The 18,647-nt window shown below is 36.2% G+C and overlaps 1 protein-coding gene across 1 annotated transcript; it reads left to right on the top strand.

Moving 5' to 3' along the window:
• The first annotated feature begins 824 nt into the window (after nt 1-824).
• LOC148941875 (uncharacterized) lies at nt 825-18,385 on the top strand. Its single transcript, XM_089102837.1, has 3 exons — nt 825-947; nt 9,238-9,349; nt 18,161-18,385. The coding sequence occupies exons 1-3, from the start codon at nt 845-847 to the stop codon at nt 18,321-18,323; spliced, it is 378 nt and encodes a 125-aa protein (XP_088958963.1). The 5' UTR covers nt 825-844; the 3' UTR covers nt 18,324-18,385.
• Nucleotides 18,386-18,647: the final 262 nt, after the last annotated feature.

Below are 18,647 nucleotides of genomic sequence, written 5' to 3'. Positions count from 1 at the left end.
AATAAGAATAATTAATTTATTTTGTGGAATCGGTAAATTAGGGTCTAATAAAATTAGGGTCTTAAGTGTCTAATCTCGGTTCCTGAAATAAAAATGATTACAAAGCATGAAAAAAATGCTTTCCATTCTTATAAATTACCCATACTCCTTGTATGACCTTTAATATGCAATCTGCATAGACCTGTCTTCTATGTAATTTTCTAATAATTAGAAATTGGGAAGGTGTTGAGATAGGAGCTTGAACTTCCAGACAACACCTTTCTGGGTATAACCTAGGTCCTGAATTCATTCCTAACAATTTCATACTCCATATGTAAATATTTTCTAGACAGGAAAACATCCCTCATCCAGGATGTTACCGATGGATATGCAATCATTGCCTCTGCACCGTGTATTGCATTGCAAACTTCATGCCAAGAGTGACAGATTTTGATCAGACGGGCTTGCACCATCTTGTATAGACAAAGGGCAACTTATCGATAAGTTGCCTCAGACTAACAATACTTAAAAAAAAGCGCTTGTAAAGTGAAAAAATTAAATTAATGCAAACACTGTCAAAAATTTTTTTTTTTGGAGGGGGGGGGTTTGAACTTGAAACCCTTCATCAAAAGCCAGGTTTTCTCTGGCGGTCAGGCCCTCCAGGACACTTAGCTAGTATCCTTTCACTCAAAGAGAATAAAATTGATAATTGCTTAAATTCATTCAACCTAATATAAAAAAAAAGAAGTTTTAAACACAATAAACGCGCGCAATATTGCAATAAAAAAATATATATAAAAGATAAGTTAAAGTAAGAATATGACACTAAACACGAATTTACCTGCAGGTTTAAGTTACACGCAGCATGTTGTTTCGATTCTTCGTTTTCTTCTGTGTTGCTGTGGCATGGGCTTTTCCGACCCCTGATGCACCAGCTAGGGATAAGGCCGCAGCGAAAATTGAAAAAGGTAAGAGGTTCATAGGTTCAACTATACTTTCATTCCAGAACGTAAATAGGGAGCAGGGGTTAAATGGTTTATATTCCCCAAAACTCTGCCAGGGTGTAATACCCTTGGTGCTTGTGTCATTGGAAAATTGTTCTTGGATTATACCTCCAAGAGCTTTGACGAAAAGGGGTGGGTTGGACAGAAAAATGCTACCGCCTCATGCAAATGCTCATTTTGACTTGTAAAGAAGAAAAAAAAAATGTTGAAGTATGCGTTCGAAACCAATTGTTGAAGATTAGTTATCGCCGGGTAATGAGCAATTGGTGATATTTCAATTGCGATTAGTTACTGCATAGAGCTATCCCCTGGAGAAATAATCACCAGAAGGGTATCTTTCAACTATTGGTGGTACTGTACTGTAAGTAAGGAGTGACTCGGCTCAGTAGTAACCGAACTCATAAGAAACGAAATTTTGATAACATGATAACATACATCAAAATATTTTTCTTTTTATGCTGATTCCAAATAAATATAATTTGAGAACCCTACTGTAGAGGTTTCAAGCTCCTATCTACAAAAAAGCTTAATCTTGTATTTTTTGCCAGAAGAAAGATCACTGACGTGTTTTTCTTTTCCCCCGAGGATGATCGTAACGAACCAATAGTACTAGAAGATCGGGAGAGGGGTCATTCGAACAGAATTCATACATCATTTTTAAACGACCAAAAAGATTGGAGATCAACTAGCTTCCCTCTCACGCTCTCTTTTTCCCCAATGACATCTGATCAAAAGTTTCAGACAGCATTGCTAAAAGGTTCAATAATTATGCGTTTAGAGATGACATGACCACCATAGTCCTTGGAAAGGGGCTTAGAAAGTTACACAATTTTCCCAATGTTAAAACATAGTATTTGTTATTGAGAAATATATGGATTTTTTTTAAAGGGAGGGGGGGGGAGGGGAACTTTCTGCGGATGGATTTCCCATGGAAGAATTTTCTTCAAAGTTAAAAGTTGTTTCTTCTGTGAGAAATTTTCCTGGGAACATTTTACATTTTAATTTCATGGTGCAATTTGAAAAACGGGATACAACCAAAAGAGAGGAGTACACCGAAAAAACGAGTTATAATCTTGAAAAGGAAGTTCATTTTCAGTTTAATTTATCACTTAAGTCTTTATTTGACGAATACAATCGGAGTTTGTAAGCTCTTTAATAATTTTTTCAAGCTCTGTAATCATTTTTCTTTCTGGAACTAAGATCAGACACGTCTTACTACCCTAATTTTACCAATTACGTTAATTAAATTAATTGTTCTTATTATTACACTGAAAAAATTCCCGAAGTGAAAAAAGTTTCACCGAACGCTAAATTGTGTTGACAATTTTTTTTTTGTCAACAGTAGTGGCAGTTTCCACACTTACTCTTTGGTATCCATACTCTTTGGATAAAACCAGGGGCGTAGCTCCAGCATCTTATTTGGTCGAGGGGCAAAAGGGGCTTATGTCCAGAGAGTCATGGGGCATGTGCTATATAATATTTTGTTATCCATATTATTGCAGGGCAACTGCCCCTTCCCCTCCCCCCAAAAAACACCAATGGATACAACCAAGGGCAAAATTCCTTCCAATCCAGGGCAGACATTTGATAGATAAAGCGTGAAAGATGGCGTTTGATGCATAGAGTGTGATTTCTGAAGGGCGGTATGCTTGTCCCATCAGTAAGGAGGAAGAGAAGATTTGGAGGAAGAGAAGGAAGAGAAGATTTATCTGGGAGTGCCCGGTGCTTTCTGATTTCATGGAAAAGTGGGGCTAATTTGCTGCTTCTTGACTTTCTTCCAAGTAGGAACCATACAACAATAATAACCGAGTTGGTGTGAATACTGTAAATGCTTAGAAATAATCAAAAGTTTATGTGATTAAGTTTTTTTTTCTAGATTAGGTATTTTTTGTTACAGATTTGTAAGTTGTTACGGATTTCCTTGTTTTGTATATAGTTTTTATTTTCGTATATAGCTCCTGGGCGTTTGTAATACACTAATCTATCTATCTATATAGATTTATCTTCCCACAAATATAAGGCCAAATTTCTTTTAGGAGGTGTAGGAAAAGAATATCCTCTCATAGGTCTAACAATCTAAAGCAAGATTATGGGATGAAAGGCTTAAATATATTGCCTGGCAATATCTTATTTTTTAAGCGGTAGAAAATAGATGGCTGTTGTTTTGTAGTCCAATTAACGGGTGATGAATTATTTTGATGATGCGAGTGGGGGGGGGGTACTACCAACTTGAGGGCAGTTGCTTAAAGTTGAAGATTCTTTAGTGATTAGATTAACTCCTGAGCATAAGAAAAAAATGAAAGCTCAGAACTGTCATCATCCCTCAAACGCCTTAAAAAAGACAAGCAGATAATGACAATGTAAAATTAAACCAGGTAAGTTTGTCAACACTTATCCCTTCTCTTAGCTTTATCAAGAAGTCTTTATTCACTCTTAAAAGACTCACATTTTGGAAATAAATCTCCTTTGCTAAAATACAATTCTAAAAGGATTTTAAAGGACATCTGTTTCATCTGGAATATACCCCCCGGAAAATAGCCTCCCCCCCGAAAAATATCCCCAGGCAGAAAATAACCCCCCCCCCCAAAAAAAAATACCCCCGGGGAAAATAACCCACCCCCTGGAAAAATACCCCTCCGTGAAAAATAAGGATTTCCAAATTTGGACATTTTATTTGAGTTTTATTTTTTTAATTTCCTTAGGGGGAAAGAATTTGGGTAAATGTGTATTATGTGCCACTCACTCAAGTTTACGCTGCGTAAAATTCGAGAACACATAGGCTTTTTCATTAGTTTCTTCGTTACTTTAGAAATAAATTTAAGCTATAGATTTGTACATTAGAGGAAGGGGGAGGGGAGTATAGCAGGTCTTCATGCAAAATGTGTTTGGTACAATTGTTCTGCATATTAGATAGATAGACAAATAAGTGTATTTTAAAGCCAAATACACGGCCATGAACACAGTAAAATAACATAAATGAAAGGCATAAATAACATAAACTTTGATCAGCGATCAAACAGTTCGCGGTAACGAATTGTAGCCTAAGTAAGTAGCGAGCCGGCTCAATAGTAACAAAAACTCTAAAAAAACGGAATTTTGACACCAGTAGATACATTAAAAGAATTGGATTTTTATGCTGATTTGAAATATGAGCTTCATCAAATTTATTCTTACCCGTTAAAAGTTACAAGCCTGAAAAATTTGCCTTATTTTCGAAAAAAGGGGGAAATACCCCTAAAAGTGATACGATCTTAATGAAAATGAAACCACACGACTCAGCGTAACAGAAAACCGACTGTACATGTTTCAAGTTCCTATCTGCAAAAATATGGAATTTTGTATTTTTTGCCAAAAGAAAGATCACGGATGCGTGTTTATTTGTTTGTTATTTTTTTTCTTTCCCCAGGGGTGATCGTATTGATCCAGTAGTCCTAGAATATTCGTGAGAGGGCTCAATCGAACGGAACTTAAAAGTTCCAGTTCCCTTTTTAAGTGACCAATGCCCCCTCCCACGTTAAGTTTTCTCCCGAAGTCAAGCATTAAAAATTTTTAGATAGCCATTTTGTTCAGCATAGTCAAAATTTAATAAATATATCTTTGAGGATGACGTAATCACCCATAGTTCCATAGGGAAGGGAACTTTGCCCATTGTACATATATTTACATATAGTATTGATTATCGGGAAGTATACAGACGTTTTCAGGAGGGATTTTTTTCTGGGGCGGGGGTCGGAGGAGGGGTTTACGTGGGAGGATCTTTCCTTGGAGGATGTTTCCTTGGGGAAGGGACATTTATATGAAGGGGGCTCCGGATTTCCCAGCATTATTTTAAAAACGATAAGATATTAAATAAAAACACAAGTTTAACGCCTTTCATATATGTAATAATTTCAGTTCATTTTAAGGTTTGATGTTGCTCCTCAATTCCATTGGAAAAACTTGTTTTTTTTTTTATTTAATTACTTACACATAGTATTTGTTAATGAGAAACATAAGTTTTTAAAGATAAGTAATGAGCCTCATTAAACCAAAAATGACCAGAAATAAAGTAAAAGAACCTGCAAAGTAAAAACTATGGAGTATAATAGAAAAAAAATTAAAAAGATAAAATATTTTATTTAGGAGAGAGACTGTCAATAAAAAGTGAACGGAAATTAATATAAAAAGCTTTTTCCACAAAACAAGTTTGTCAAGGAATAGTAAACAGCCTCGTTAAGGCAAAAATGAGTAGAAATAAATTCAAATAATTTTCCAAGCGTAAAACTTCCAAACGTAAAACGAACAGAAATAACAATAAATAACCTATTCAAACTCAAAATAGCAACAACTAGCATGAATAGGGCTGACTACTGCCACACCTCCTCAAGACCAGAAAATAATTTGTAATTTACTGAAAACAAAACATATTTTAAATATTTTCATTTTTTGGACTTCAACAAATAAAGAACTATTAAGACTATCGGGAACAGGTATCAGAATATATACATCAAACTAACAATACACGTCTTTTTTTTTAAGCAATGTGCAAATTATTTTCTGGTCTGAAGAAGACATGGGTGTTGTCCTTTTACTTTTTGCTCGTTTTGAGTTTGACTAGGCTATCTATTGTAATTTCTGTTAGTTTTGAGTTTCAACTATTTGTTAATGGTGATTTGTGGTAATTTTACACTTGGAAGATAAGAAAAACAAACTCGTAGAATGTGACAACGCTTTAGTCTATAGAAACTTAAACAATTTAGAATTTGTTGGTTCCCAAAGCCAACTATCCTTTCAAAGGATAGCCAAACCTTCATAAAATTTTTTTAGCTTAATTTTGACGATTGTTCGTTTATATTTTTTTTTCTTCTTCAATTTTTTTAATTTGGCACCCGCTACTGCCCAAAACTGCAGAAGTTCATATGGAAGTCTTTTCAGCACAAATTGATTTGTATTTTTTTTCTCAAGTTTTTAAGATACTTCCGGTGTGTAAATTCTTCTTTTTCCCGTTCCTTAGTACTTTTCAACGAAACTAAAAAAAAACTCAAATAAAAGTTTCAAATTTAGAAACCTTATTTTCTATAGAGGGGGAGGTATTTTCCGCGAGGTTTTTTTCCAAGAAGGGGGCATTTTCCGCGGGGGTTACTTTTCGGGGGGGGGGAGGGGTGTTTTTCGTGGGGGGGGGGGTATTTTCCGGGTGGTTAAACACCCCCCCCCCCCCGCCCATTCACTATATTGATTTATGTTATTTTACTATGTTCATGGCCTTATATTTGGCTTTAAAATACACTTATTTATCTATCTATCTAATATGCAAAATAATTGTACCAAACACATTTTGCATGCAGACCCGCTACGCTTTAACCCCCCCCCCTAATGTGCAAATCTATAGCCCAAATTTATTTCTAAAGTAACGAAGAAACCAACAAAAAACGGTATGTTCTGGAATCTTACACAGCGTAAACTTGAGTGAGTGGTGCATAATAAACAAGTACCAAAATTCTTTCCCCCTACGGAAATTTAAAATATAAAACTCAAATAAAATTCTCAAATTTGGAAAGCCTTATTTTCCGTGGGGGATATTTTCCGGGGGGGTATTTACTGGGGGGGGGGTATTTTTCGCGGGGGCATTTTTCCGGGGGTATTTTCCGGGGTGGTATTTTCTGTGGTGGGGTATTTTCCGGGGGTATTTTCCGCGGGGGGTATTTTCGGGGGGTATTTACATACCGGGGGGATTTTTCGTGGAGGGGGGGTATTTACCAGGGGGGTATTTACCAAGGGGGGTATTTTCCGGGGGAATATTTTCCGGCGGGTATTTTCCGTGGTGGGATATTTTCCGGGGGGTATTTTCCGAGGAGGGATATTTTCCTGGGGTATTTTCCAGGGGTATTTTCCGCAGGGGGGGGGGTATTTTCCGTGATGTTTTTTCCAAGAAGGGGGTATTTTCCGTGGGGGTTACTTTCCGTTAGGGGAGGGGTGTTTTTCGTGGGGGGAGGGTATTTTTCGGGTGGTTGAACCCCCCCCCCCCCGCCCATTCACTATATTCATTTATGTTATTTTACTCTGTCCAGGGGCTTATATTTGGCTTTAAAATACACTTATTTATCTATCTATCTAATATGCAAAATAATTGTACCAAACACATTTTGCATGCAGATCCGCTATGCTTTACCCCCTCCCCCTAATGTGCAAATCTATAGCCCAAATTTATTTCTAAAGTAACGAAGAAACCAACAAAAAACGGTATGTTCTCAAATTTTACACTTTTACCAAAATTCACATTACCAAAATTCACAATACACATTTACCAAAATTCCTTCCCCCTACGGAAATTAAAAAAATAAAACTCAAATAAAATTCTCAAATTTGGAAAGCCTTATTTTCCATGGGGGGGTATTTTCCGCGGGGATTTACTTGGGGGGGGGGGTATTTTCCCGGGGGAGTATTTTCCGGGGTGGTATTTTCCGTGGTGGGTATTTTCCGCGGGGGGGGGGGGGGGAGGGGGTATTTAATGGGGGGGGTATTTATTTTCCGCGGGGGGATATTTTCCTGGGGTTATTTCCACGGGGGGGGTATTTGCCGTGTGGGAGGGTATTTTCCGGAGGGGTGGTATTTTCCACAGGGGGTACTTTCTGGGGGCAATCACCGCGGGGGGGGGGGGATAATCGCCAGGGGGGGGGGTAAACGCCTAGACCTAATAAATGTGCGTTATTGTGTCAGTTTTGGAAAAGCCTTAGGTCATGAATTGGCAAATGCTGGCCGAGCATATGTACATTTCCTGCTGGAGTAGAAAGTCAAAAAGAGTACAAGGGTTTAAAGTATTTTACCAGGAAAGTGTTAAATTCGGGCAGTTACAAAATTTGCCCTTTTCTTACGTTTGATCCTCAAAGAAAACGGAGAGGGTGGCAAGTGGCATCTATCCTCTCTGTACGCTATCACTTAGGGGCCTAGGTGACATACACTCCCTTAAACTAGCTGTTTTTCAATCAGCAGGGTACAGCCACGTAAATTTGGTACTTGTGTATTATACGGGCCCACAAAAGAAGTCAAGTTCGGTCAATGCTAATGAAATACGAGTATAATAAAATAGGATAAATATATAATAGTTTAGAACAAATTTGGGCTACATATTTGCACATAAGGGGGATGGGGTGGGGGGTAAAGCATAACATATATTAAATATGTAACCTAACTTAGGTATCTCCCCCCTAAACCTCAAAAAACAAGTTTAAATATCGAAACGCAATGAAAACCACGCTTTGCATTCCATTCCTCTATTGAATTACCCGTTTGGCGGGTTTCGTCTCTCGTTTCCTTGATACAGTATATAGTGATATTATACACAAGTACCGTAAATTTTTTTAAATCCCCAATCTGATTTCAACTAAATGGCCCGAGACCACTCTTCAGTGTACAACTTTAATTCATTCTAGTTGCCGAATAGGCTATTGATGGCTCATTTTTCGATGCTCCAGATATAGTTGTACTCAGGATTGCTACCCCTAGTGACTTATAATTTCTAGTGATTTCTAGTGACTTTTTCTAAATCTTAGTTTTACTTGGGTTAAAATTTGCCGGCTGCTTTACAGATATAAATAGAAATTCATTACAAAAAGCCAGAAAAAAAACTTTCACGCATTCAACAATATTTCTAGTCCTTTCCATCATTTCCAGCACTATTTCCAGGGGGAGATTCTGAGGGAGGGGATAGTGCCAAATAAACAGACGAACAATTTATGCAACATAAGAAATCAAATCAATTTCCATAAGAAAAAATACAACTTAGAGAGGCATGAGTCTAATTTGTCCTCCTTATGTATGGGTCAACTTTACGATTGATCTACAAAAACTATATCACCGTGCATACAACTTTAATTCATTCTAGTTGCCGAATAGGCTATTGATGGCTCATTTTTCGATGCTCCAGATATAGTTGTACTCAGGATTGCTACCCCTAGTGACTTATAATTTCTAGTGATTTTTCATATTGCTTGAAATCACTAAATCAGCACAGAAAATCACTAAATCAGCACATAAATCCGTAGATTATTGAAAAAAAAATCACTAAATCAACCAAAAAATCACTAAAACCCAGTATTTTTTTCACCGTGTGGCAACCCTGGTTTTACTATAGTACTTTGGGTGGATGGTTACGGATAATAGCTATAGTCCCCTTGGGGAATCAAATAAGTTGGTAATGTTGGAATTTTTACTGACAAAAACTTTAACAAGTTCTTATTCATTTTAATTCTTAATTTACAACTCTAATCCATTTTAGTTGACGAATTAGACATTGATGGCTCATTTTTCGATGTTCCAGACTTCATTGATGATGAAGAAATTTTTGATGATTTTGATTTGACAGAGCCGGAAGCTCCTGGTACTCCAAAGTAAGTAGATATTTAGCCATCATCCAAGTTAAATAAACGCTTAGTTTTATTACTAAGAAATTCTTGACGGGTTCAGGTAGAACCCTTGATAGGGTTACAACGTTGAACCCCCCCTCGATATTTTTGTCTCACTCGTAAAAAAAGTAACAAAATGCATAAAACACATCAACTTTTTGATGTGTTTTATAAAAAAACTGTTCCCCCCCCCCAAGCAAAATTAGGAATACACCTTGCAGTAATTTTCAAAGTGATAAGCTCCTTTGCAAACAGTACGTGGAAACCAGTGCTTCCATTCCACTAATGCGGGAATAAAGTATTTAAGTACGAAAAAAGAGTAGAATTATAGTAGGGCACAATTCGGAAGTAAGTATGTTATCGTGCTTACGCTATATTACCAGTGTTCAAATTTGTTCATTCCCTAAAAGGCTGGTAAAAAATTCCCTAGAAATCCCTATTTTCAATTCCAAAATCCATAAAAGTTTCCCCATTTACTGACGTCTTACCAAGTTACAGGTAAAGCCTTATTAGGCTGACTTTTAATAGCATTTGTTCAAGACGACTTTTACGTGTACCAAAATATCTTATTTTGACGTTTAAAACAATGCTTTGTATTTATCGACAAGTTCGGTTTTGATTTATAGATTCCGTGTCCAGATCTCAAATTTTGGACCATATGAATATATTTTATTTATTGTTTTTCTTTGCCATTATTTTTTAATTCTCTACTACTACTTTTGCAACGCCCTCGTTTTCATTTGAATTGGTACGAAGGATTGGCATGAATGGTATCCAACCGGAAACTTTTTCACGCATTCTTTTTGTTTTTGACTTTTTTTCTATATTGACTTGTTAATTTGAAGCAGAGGGTAGTAGCCAAAATGAATCACTTAAAGCTTGATTTAAGGACAGCGCCTGAATTATCTTTCGAATTATTCGATTTTAAATAGTGTAGACTGTTACCTGCCTCCCAGTTTTCCAGAAAATGCCGAATACAGACGCACTTTAAACTGTATCCCAAAAAATTTAATGAGAATTACCAACTAATAAGATATAAGAGAAAAAAAAAATACTAAGATTAATACCCCGAGTCATCGTTGTCGTCGCCATCCCCATCGTCTTTTCAAATGCCTAAAAAAGCGACGCATTCGGACGCAGTCGCATCGGATTTCACGGACTTCGTTTTTTTTTTTTAACTCTCGGTGAACGTAGGGGGGCCTTTACGCTTCATCCCATACTTGACAGAAATCGTCGCAGCCGTTATGTTTTTGAGCCCATTCCTCTTCATTTTTTAGTGTTTTCAGAAGGCTGAAAAGTCTTTCGACAACGACATTTGAGCAAGGAAGTCCAAAAATAAACCGGATCAAACAGTTCGTGGTAACGAACTGTAAGTAAGGAGCGACCCGGCTCAATGGTAACCGAAACTCTAGAAAACGGGTTTTTGATACCAATAGATATATCAAAAGAATAAGATTTCAATGCTGATTTCAAATATATAACTTTCATCAAGTTTAGTGCTACCCATCAAAAGTTACGCGCCTGAGAAAATGTGGCTGATTTTCAAAAAAAGGGGGAAAGACCCCCTAAAAGTTATAGAACCTTAATGAAAATCACACCATCATATTCAGCGTATCAGAGAACCCTACTGTAGAGGTTTCAAGCTCCTATCTACTAAAATGTGGAATTTTACATTTTTTGCCAGAAGAAAGATCACGGAAGCGTGTTTATTTGTTTGTTTTTTTGTTTTTTTTTCCCCCAGGGGTGATCGTATCGACCCAGTGGTCCTAGAATATCGCGGGAGGGCTCATTGGAACGGAAATTAAAAGTTCTAGTGCCCTTTTTAAGTGACCAAAAAAATGGAGGGCAACTAGGCCCCCTCCCACGCTTATTTTTTTCCCAAAGTCACCCGAAAAAAATTTTGAGATAGCCATTTGGTTCAGCATGGTCAAAAATATGATAAATATGTCTTTTAGGATGACTTAATCCCCCGAAGTTCCCAGCGGGAGGGATAAAATTTATGAACTTTACCCATTGTTAAAATTTAGTATTGTTTTTTGGTATGTATACAGAATTTTTCTGGTGGTTTTTTTGTGGTATGGGGAGGGAAGGGTGGGTCAGTGGTTATGTTGGAGGATCTTTTCATGAAGGAATTTTTCATGGGGGAAGGGAAATTGCCATGAAGGGGGCGCCGGACTTTCCAGCATTATTTAATGGTTATTGGGATGTATACAACCATTTTCAGGAAGGATTTTTTCTGGAGGGGGGGGGGCTAGAGGAGGGGTTACTCTGGAGAATATTTCCGTGGAGGATGTTTCTTTGGGGTAAGGGACATTTCTATGAAGGGGCGCCGGATTTCCAAGCATTATTTAAAAAACGATCAGAAATTAAATAAAAAAAACAAGTTTTTTCAACTGAAATGTAAGAAGGAATATTAGAACTTAAAACGAACAGCAATTATAACGTATGTGAGGGGGTTCTCCCCAAGTCAATACCTCGCTCTTTACGCTACAGTTTTTTTTTAGTGCTTTAAAAAGAGCTATCTCTTCTAATTACACGGCCTTTGTGATTCCATGTTTTTTGAATCAAATTTATTTTTTACTTTTAATGTAAAAAGCGTGGAATTGACAAAGGGGATAAGCCCCTTGCATGCGTACTAGCGTACACACTTTAAAAAAAAACAATAAAAACAAGCGATGCGGCTTAATAGTAATCGAAACTTTAAAAAACGGAATTTTGATGTCAAAAAATGTATCAAAAGAATGTTTATAATGCTGATTCTAAATATCTAAATTTTATTAAGTTTAGTATTACTCATCAAAGGCTACGAGCCTGAGAAAATTTACTCGATTTTTTAAAGAGGGGGGAAACATCCCCTACAAGTGAAAGAATTTTAATGAAAATCACACTTTCAAATTCAGCGTATCAGAAAACCCTATTACATAGATTTCAAGCTCATATCTGCAAAAATCTGCAACTTTGTATTTTTTGCCAGAAGAAAAATATAAGAATATAGAAGTTAGTTACGTAAGTTAATTTGTAAAGACGTCCATTTAGCAAAAGAAAAGTAAAATTCTTATGCAAATAAAAGCTGCATTAACTAAAAAACGATCAGAAATTAAATAAATAAAAACAAGTTTTTTAAACTGAAAGTAAGGAGCGGCCTTAAAACTTAAAACGAAAAAAAATTATTCCGTATATGAAAGGGGCTGTCCCTTCCTCAACGACTCGCTCTTTACACTAAAGTTTGACTCTGTTTCACAACTTTATTTTTTAAAACAATAAAAAACTTTAGCGTAAAGAGCGAGGCGTTGAGGAGGGGACAGCCCCTTTCATATACGGAATAATTTCTGTTCGTTTTAAGTTTTAATGTCGCTCCTTACTTTCAGTTTAAAAAACTTGTTTTTTTTTATTTAATGACACTAAGAACGCTAGTGAATTTCAGCACTCCACTTGGCGTCTTGATGGACGCCACCGACTAAGCACTAAGGACTAAGCTGAATCACTGGCCGCCACTCCTTTTCAACGAGCCTAAAATCCCACGAGGGGTGCCCGAAATTTTGGCAAACAAACCGCAACGATGGAATGTCACCATCCGATGTGACTATTGGGTCTACAATCTCTACAAATTTGTAAATGTCGTGAACAAATGGAAATCGGTCAACTAGTAGGGACACGGCTTCAATATATAATTTCTGGGCAATCTCCTTGATGCTCTTGCAATTTTTCCGTGAACTTTGTATCTTTTCCTTATAAGGAAACGGGCGATCACTTTTGGTCACAGGTAAACCTTTGAGGTGGGAAGGAAGAACTTTTCTCTTTTAAATTTCACAGACTGAACAGACTCAATTTGTTTCACATAGTCTTTTACCATGAAATTGTGACAAAGGCTCTTCACAACTTCTAGCACTTCTTTTTTAAGCAAGTAAAATCGTAATTGTGCATAGGTGCTTCTATTGGCATTTGTCTATCACGCTGGTCTTTCCACGTTGGTTATTTTGTTTCAAAAGTTTGCGGGTCTGCATAAGTCCGACAAAACAAGAACGTTTGTTCATCGCTTTTGCCCAAATCCCGCCGTTGGATCCAAAATCCCTATTTCCGTAACAAAAATCCATAGGCTCGGCAAGGAAAAAAAGGAAAAATCCAAATTTAAAGTAGAAATAAAGTTCTAAAGTAGTTCTAAAAATATTAGGGGAAGAAAAATTCAAAATAAAGTAGTCCACTCTAAAATATAGTAGAAATGGAAGGACTGGTGGAAACTATTCTCGTGAATTACGCTAACTTTTTAAACGAACAAATTGAGTTTTTGTAGGAGGGGTTTTAAGAATTTTTTTCGAAAATTGAAGAAGTGGAGCAGGACATATTATCTGCTGAGAAACACTGCTTTAAAAGAATTTACAGAGTTTTGAAAGCCTCTCCCCCCAAAAAAGCTCCAATATTAAACAAAATAAAGATATATAAAGCATAGTGATATTGACTGGATATAACTAAACAAGGAACGCTGTTTCATGATCAAAACATGTTATACGAGTTATAAGATGTTAAATAAATGAACTTGAATTATTACAGGGGAAATGCGGGGGGGGGGAGAGTAAGGACTTTTAAAAATTACAAAACTAGAACATGACCTAAATCAGATGGGCACCACTGCTTTACAGGTATTCAGCTGGTTTCAGGGCAGTTTTAGCAACTGCTGAAACTTTTCTGTTACTGCAAAAACTGAATTGTATGCTGAAAAATATTGGTGCTTCGAAGTCTCACCTCATTTTGTATTAATTTAACCTTGAGCACAGCCCTATTCGAAGATGTCAGTGGCGCGCCGCCGGTAAGATGTTTGCGGCGCGCCACCGGCGCAATCAATGTTGACCGGAAACATTAATATTTTCATCAGTCTTTGTCAAAACACAGCTTAAACTTTTAAATTTACTTTCTCTACTCATTGACAGTAAACTTTCCTAGGATACTCCACCTAGTAGCTACTGGTAGCAACCTAACTGTCATATTCTTGTTAAAGTCTCTCAGCTCCCTTCACAATCCCTTTTGTATTTTTTAAAGCAACCATATATTGTTCTATAAGATCCGTCTCTGCTTTAAATTACAAAAAAATAATTAACTTTTTGGCATCCCTAAATTCAAGATATAAAATAAAAAATTCAAGATATTATCGTTTAAATAAAATACTTCCCTGCCCCCCCCTCCTCTGGATACCACCTTGATAGGATACCATCTCTGCTTTAAATTAAAAAAAATAATTTAATTTTTGGCATCCCTGCTTTAAAAAATAAATAAATTTGAGATACTATCATTTAAACATAATACCTCCCTAACTCCCCCCCTCTGGATACCACCTTGATTGAATACCATCTCTACTTTAAATAAAAAAAAATCACTTTTTGGCATCCCTGCTTTCAATAAAATAAATTCAAGGTACTATCACTTAAATGTAAAATCTCCCTATGCCCCTCCCCCTCTGGATACCATCTTGATGGTATCCATAGGATCTCTGCTTTAAACTAAAAAAAATAATTAATTTATTGGCATCCCTGCTTTCAAAAAAAAAATGAGAGGTATTTCCATTTAAATATGATAGCTCCCTATCCCCCCACCCTCTGACTAGGGTTGCCACCGGTGACACTTTCGTGCCACTTTTGGCACCCTTTTTTTAAATGGCACTTTTCGGGAAACGTGACACTATTGTGAGACTTTTTAGCATAAGTGGCACTTGTATTCTAATTTGCTTTTTTTTTTACAAAAAAGAACTTTTTTCAGACAAAAAACCGGAAGGAAAACTGTCAATGTAGATATGCATCGATATCACTTTTTCTTTCATTTTTCTATCTGTCCATTTTCAGATTCAGAAACGCTCTATTGCTATGATAATGCTCCATCATATTAATCATAAATCTTATGCTTCACCATCATCACATTAATCATACCCAGTGATCTTCGGTAAGAAATACTTAGCAATGAAGAAGACAGACAGACATAGTTAATTGCACATGTGATGGAGAAGCCTTCAATTGTTTTCAGTTGTTTCGTTCAACTATTTTCTGTTGATGCAATAATTTGTAGGCTCGTAGATGATAAGGCAGTCAAGCGGTTTGCAATTCTTGAGTGGGTCCGAATCCAATTTTTATGTTTTATTAGTTGAGGGTCGATTACAATTCAAAACAGAAAAGAGCCAGAAAAGCTAAGAGTGCATTTTTGCGCCACTATATTAATAGCTGTTACTATGTTAACCAGTCACTGGGCCAATGACAGCTTTACCTACGTCAATTTTTTTTTATATTCAGTCAAAATTTAATGGAACTTACGACGAAATAGAACACATAATGTCTTTCAAGTAAGGTCATACCAAGGAGGGGGCTAAGGGCTAAGGGGCTTATGAATTGATACAAAATGAGGCAATTATGCTTTATCAGGTACCCACGAAAGAAGTCAAGTTTGGTTAATGCTAATGAAATAAAATAAAATAGGATGAATATATAATAGTTTAGAAACAAATTTGGGCTATATATTTGCACATTAGGGGGACGGGGGGGGGGTAAATCATAGCATATATTAAATATGTAACCCAACCTAACCAAGGTATCTTCCCCCCTAAACCCCAAAAACAACAGTTTAAATATTGTAAACACAATAACAAATCACTCTTTCCGAACCATTTATCTAGCAAATACCCATTTGTCTGCTTTCATTGTACAGCCTATAGCGATGGGTATCGTATAATGCATAAGTACCCAAAATGAGAGGAGATTTCGAAGTTTAGAAGCACCAATATTTTTCAGCATATAATTCAGTTTGGTGTAAATATTGGCGCTTTGACACTAAATCAGGTTAGTGTCGACACATAATCAGGTTAGTGTTGTTGGAATTCCCAGTAGGCTTTAACTGGATTTTACTCAGCGTATTGTGATTATTCGTTTCTTCGTATTTGTGATTATTCGTATTCGTTTCTGGTACTTCGTTATGTAAAAAAAACACTTATAAAAATTGAAGTGGTCTGATTAATACTAATCGATAATTTTGTTTTATTAAGATTAAAAGAAATTTAATTTCATAAAATCAGGTTAAATTAATAAGCATAAATGCAAAACTTATAAATAGAAATACAAATTATGATGTTGAATAATATAAATTGTCTAGTGAAATAAATATGACATTTAACCATTAAAAGGGGTGGGTCTGAAAGGGTTAATTTTGTAGTATAAAGAGTTGTCTACTCACAGGATTCTGATCGTCTTACCAACATTCGGATTCTAAGATAGAAAGAGGATAGTTTGTGTTTAGGTCCTTATCACAAATAAGGACTCAACTGGTCTTAACAAGGTCCTAATAAAGGACTCAAACAGATCCTTAGTTTGAGTGGTTTTATGGATATATTTTTGTACTTTTGTCTTTAATAAATTGATGTTTTTATTTTCTTGGTTTCACTTCACTTTTCCTATTTATGTGATTAATTATAAATAAATATTATGGGTCACATGCACAATAAGGAGCATTAGGGCCAAGTTCTGCCAACAAATTTTTTAAGAGATTTTTCCTTATAAGATTACTTCCCAAAGTAACGTTGTAAGATTACTTTCATTTATTTGTTTTGGTTTTTTAGTTTTTTCGTTTTATAATGTTGTCTTATAAAATTTGGTACTTGTCGGTTAGCTGGAACCCACGCGAGAAGATAATTTTGGTCATTGCTAATAAAATAAAACAAAATACGATGAAAATATAGTAGTTTAGAAACAAATTTGGACTGTATATTTGTACATTAGGGGGAGGGGGTAAAGCATAGCATATGTTAAATACGTAACCTAACCTAACCTAGGTATCTTTTTTTGTCCCTTCAACCACAAAGAACTATAGGTTAAATATTTTTCACAGAGTGAGCAATACCTCACTAGGCAGAGGAAACCTGTTTCATTAAGATCTTTGAGATTCTATATGCGGTTCTTGTCACCTGTGTTCCAGCTAACCAATAAGTACCTCAAATTTTTGATGGAGTTTTCCATCAAAACCTTTGACATTTGTATGACCTAAGAGTTTCCGCTGCGTTAGTGGGCGTTCAGACGCTGGATTCTGTCTCAGACTCTGTCCAAGTTTCCCGCTCAGAATGGTTAAAACCTGAAAATAGGAACTATCGACCAACAATTTTAGAACTGAAAACACCTATTTAGGTAACATTTATGATTGTTAAATTTCTATATCTGAAAATACCTAATCTGCGACAGAATCCAGCGTCTGAAAGCCCACTAACTAAACGCCCATTAGGTAATCGTGCAGAGCAAACTTTGTCCAGAAGGTAGGCAGTTGCGAGTAGACTACACAGAATTTTACCTAGTTATATAAGTTATGGAAAAGTGTACTTAATAGCAACAAAATAGAATTTATATATGCCAATCAATACATTTTAAAAGCAAATTAACACACTTTTCCTATCAAGCCTGTTATACCATCTCTCATCACAAATCATCCTGCAGCAATATATATAAGATAATCCTCAGAGCTTAAATCCTCATCCTATTCCACTCTTTTCCCTCTCCTTCCCTCTATCTCAATCCCTCACTATTCCACATCTTTAACTTGTGAATGTTTTGCTTATGATTGTGATGATTCTAATGATCCTGATGGCTTATGGATTTGTACATTAGCCTACTGTCAAAAAACTTGTTAAAGAGTGAAAGGCAATACTTACTATACGTAACTTAAACATACAATATAATAAATTATGAAGTGTGAAAGCCACTAAGGCATCTGGTTTCTTCCATTAATGAGTGACTGTATTTACCCCCTCCTGAATATTAAGTCGCCTTTTATTTCCAGCACCAAAGAAGATGACAGAAGTGGGTGGTACAGACGATTTTATTATTTCAATCAACCGCACTATGGAGGTTATTATAGGCCAAGTTACGGCTTCAGGCCACATGCTTACAGACCTTACCCCTACAGACCATACGCATACAGAAGATATGGCCATTGGTGGTGAACTGCAATGCTCTCCTTTCCTACTGCCATTTTTGTTGATTTTAATTGAAATAAACTAGTAGATTTTAACGATTTTTGCAATAAGCTTCTTAATACATCTCCATTAAGTTCATGTCCCTGCCATAGAAGAGCCGTTTTTGGAAACACAGAGAGAAATGAAACTTTCAGGAATGGGTCTAAGGCAATGATATTTTCCCCCCAAATAGGACGGTTCTGAAAAATTTGTAAAATCTTAGAAATAAGGAAGGAGTAGAAATAAAAGCCTGAAGACAAGTGACAAGAAAGCAACAAGTGATTTGCACCTCACAGAAGTGCTTTGGTCCCC

The sequence above is a fragment of the Artemia sp. Qi Xiang Cuo genome, chromosome 17 (genome assembly GCF_049724085.1).
Source record: "Artemia sp. Qi Xiang Cuo chromosome 17, ASM4972408v1, whole genome shotgun sequence".
Taxonomy (NCBI): domain Eukaryota; kingdom Metazoa; phylum Arthropoda; class Branchiopoda; order Anostraca; family Artemiidae; genus Artemia; species Artemia sp. Qi Xiang Cuo.
The sequence above is the reverse complement of the archived record's forward strand: the minus strand, read 5'-3'. Positions and strand labels throughout refer to the sequence as shown.

Excerpts from the sequence above, each read along its gene's own strand:
- LOC148941875 (XM_089102837.1), top strand. The coding sequence starts at position 845 with ATGTTGTTTCGATTCTTCGTTTTCTTCTGTGTTGCTGTGGCATGGGCT. Across the intron at positions 948-9,237 it reads CGCAGCGAAAATTGAAAAAG|TTGACGAATTAGACATTGAT; the intron begins GTAAGAGGTTCA and ends AATCCATTTTAG. Across the intron at positions 9,350-18,160 it reads GAAGCTCCTGGTACTCCAAA|CACCAAAGAAGATGACAGAA; the intron begins GTAAGTAGATAT and ends TTTTATTTCCAG.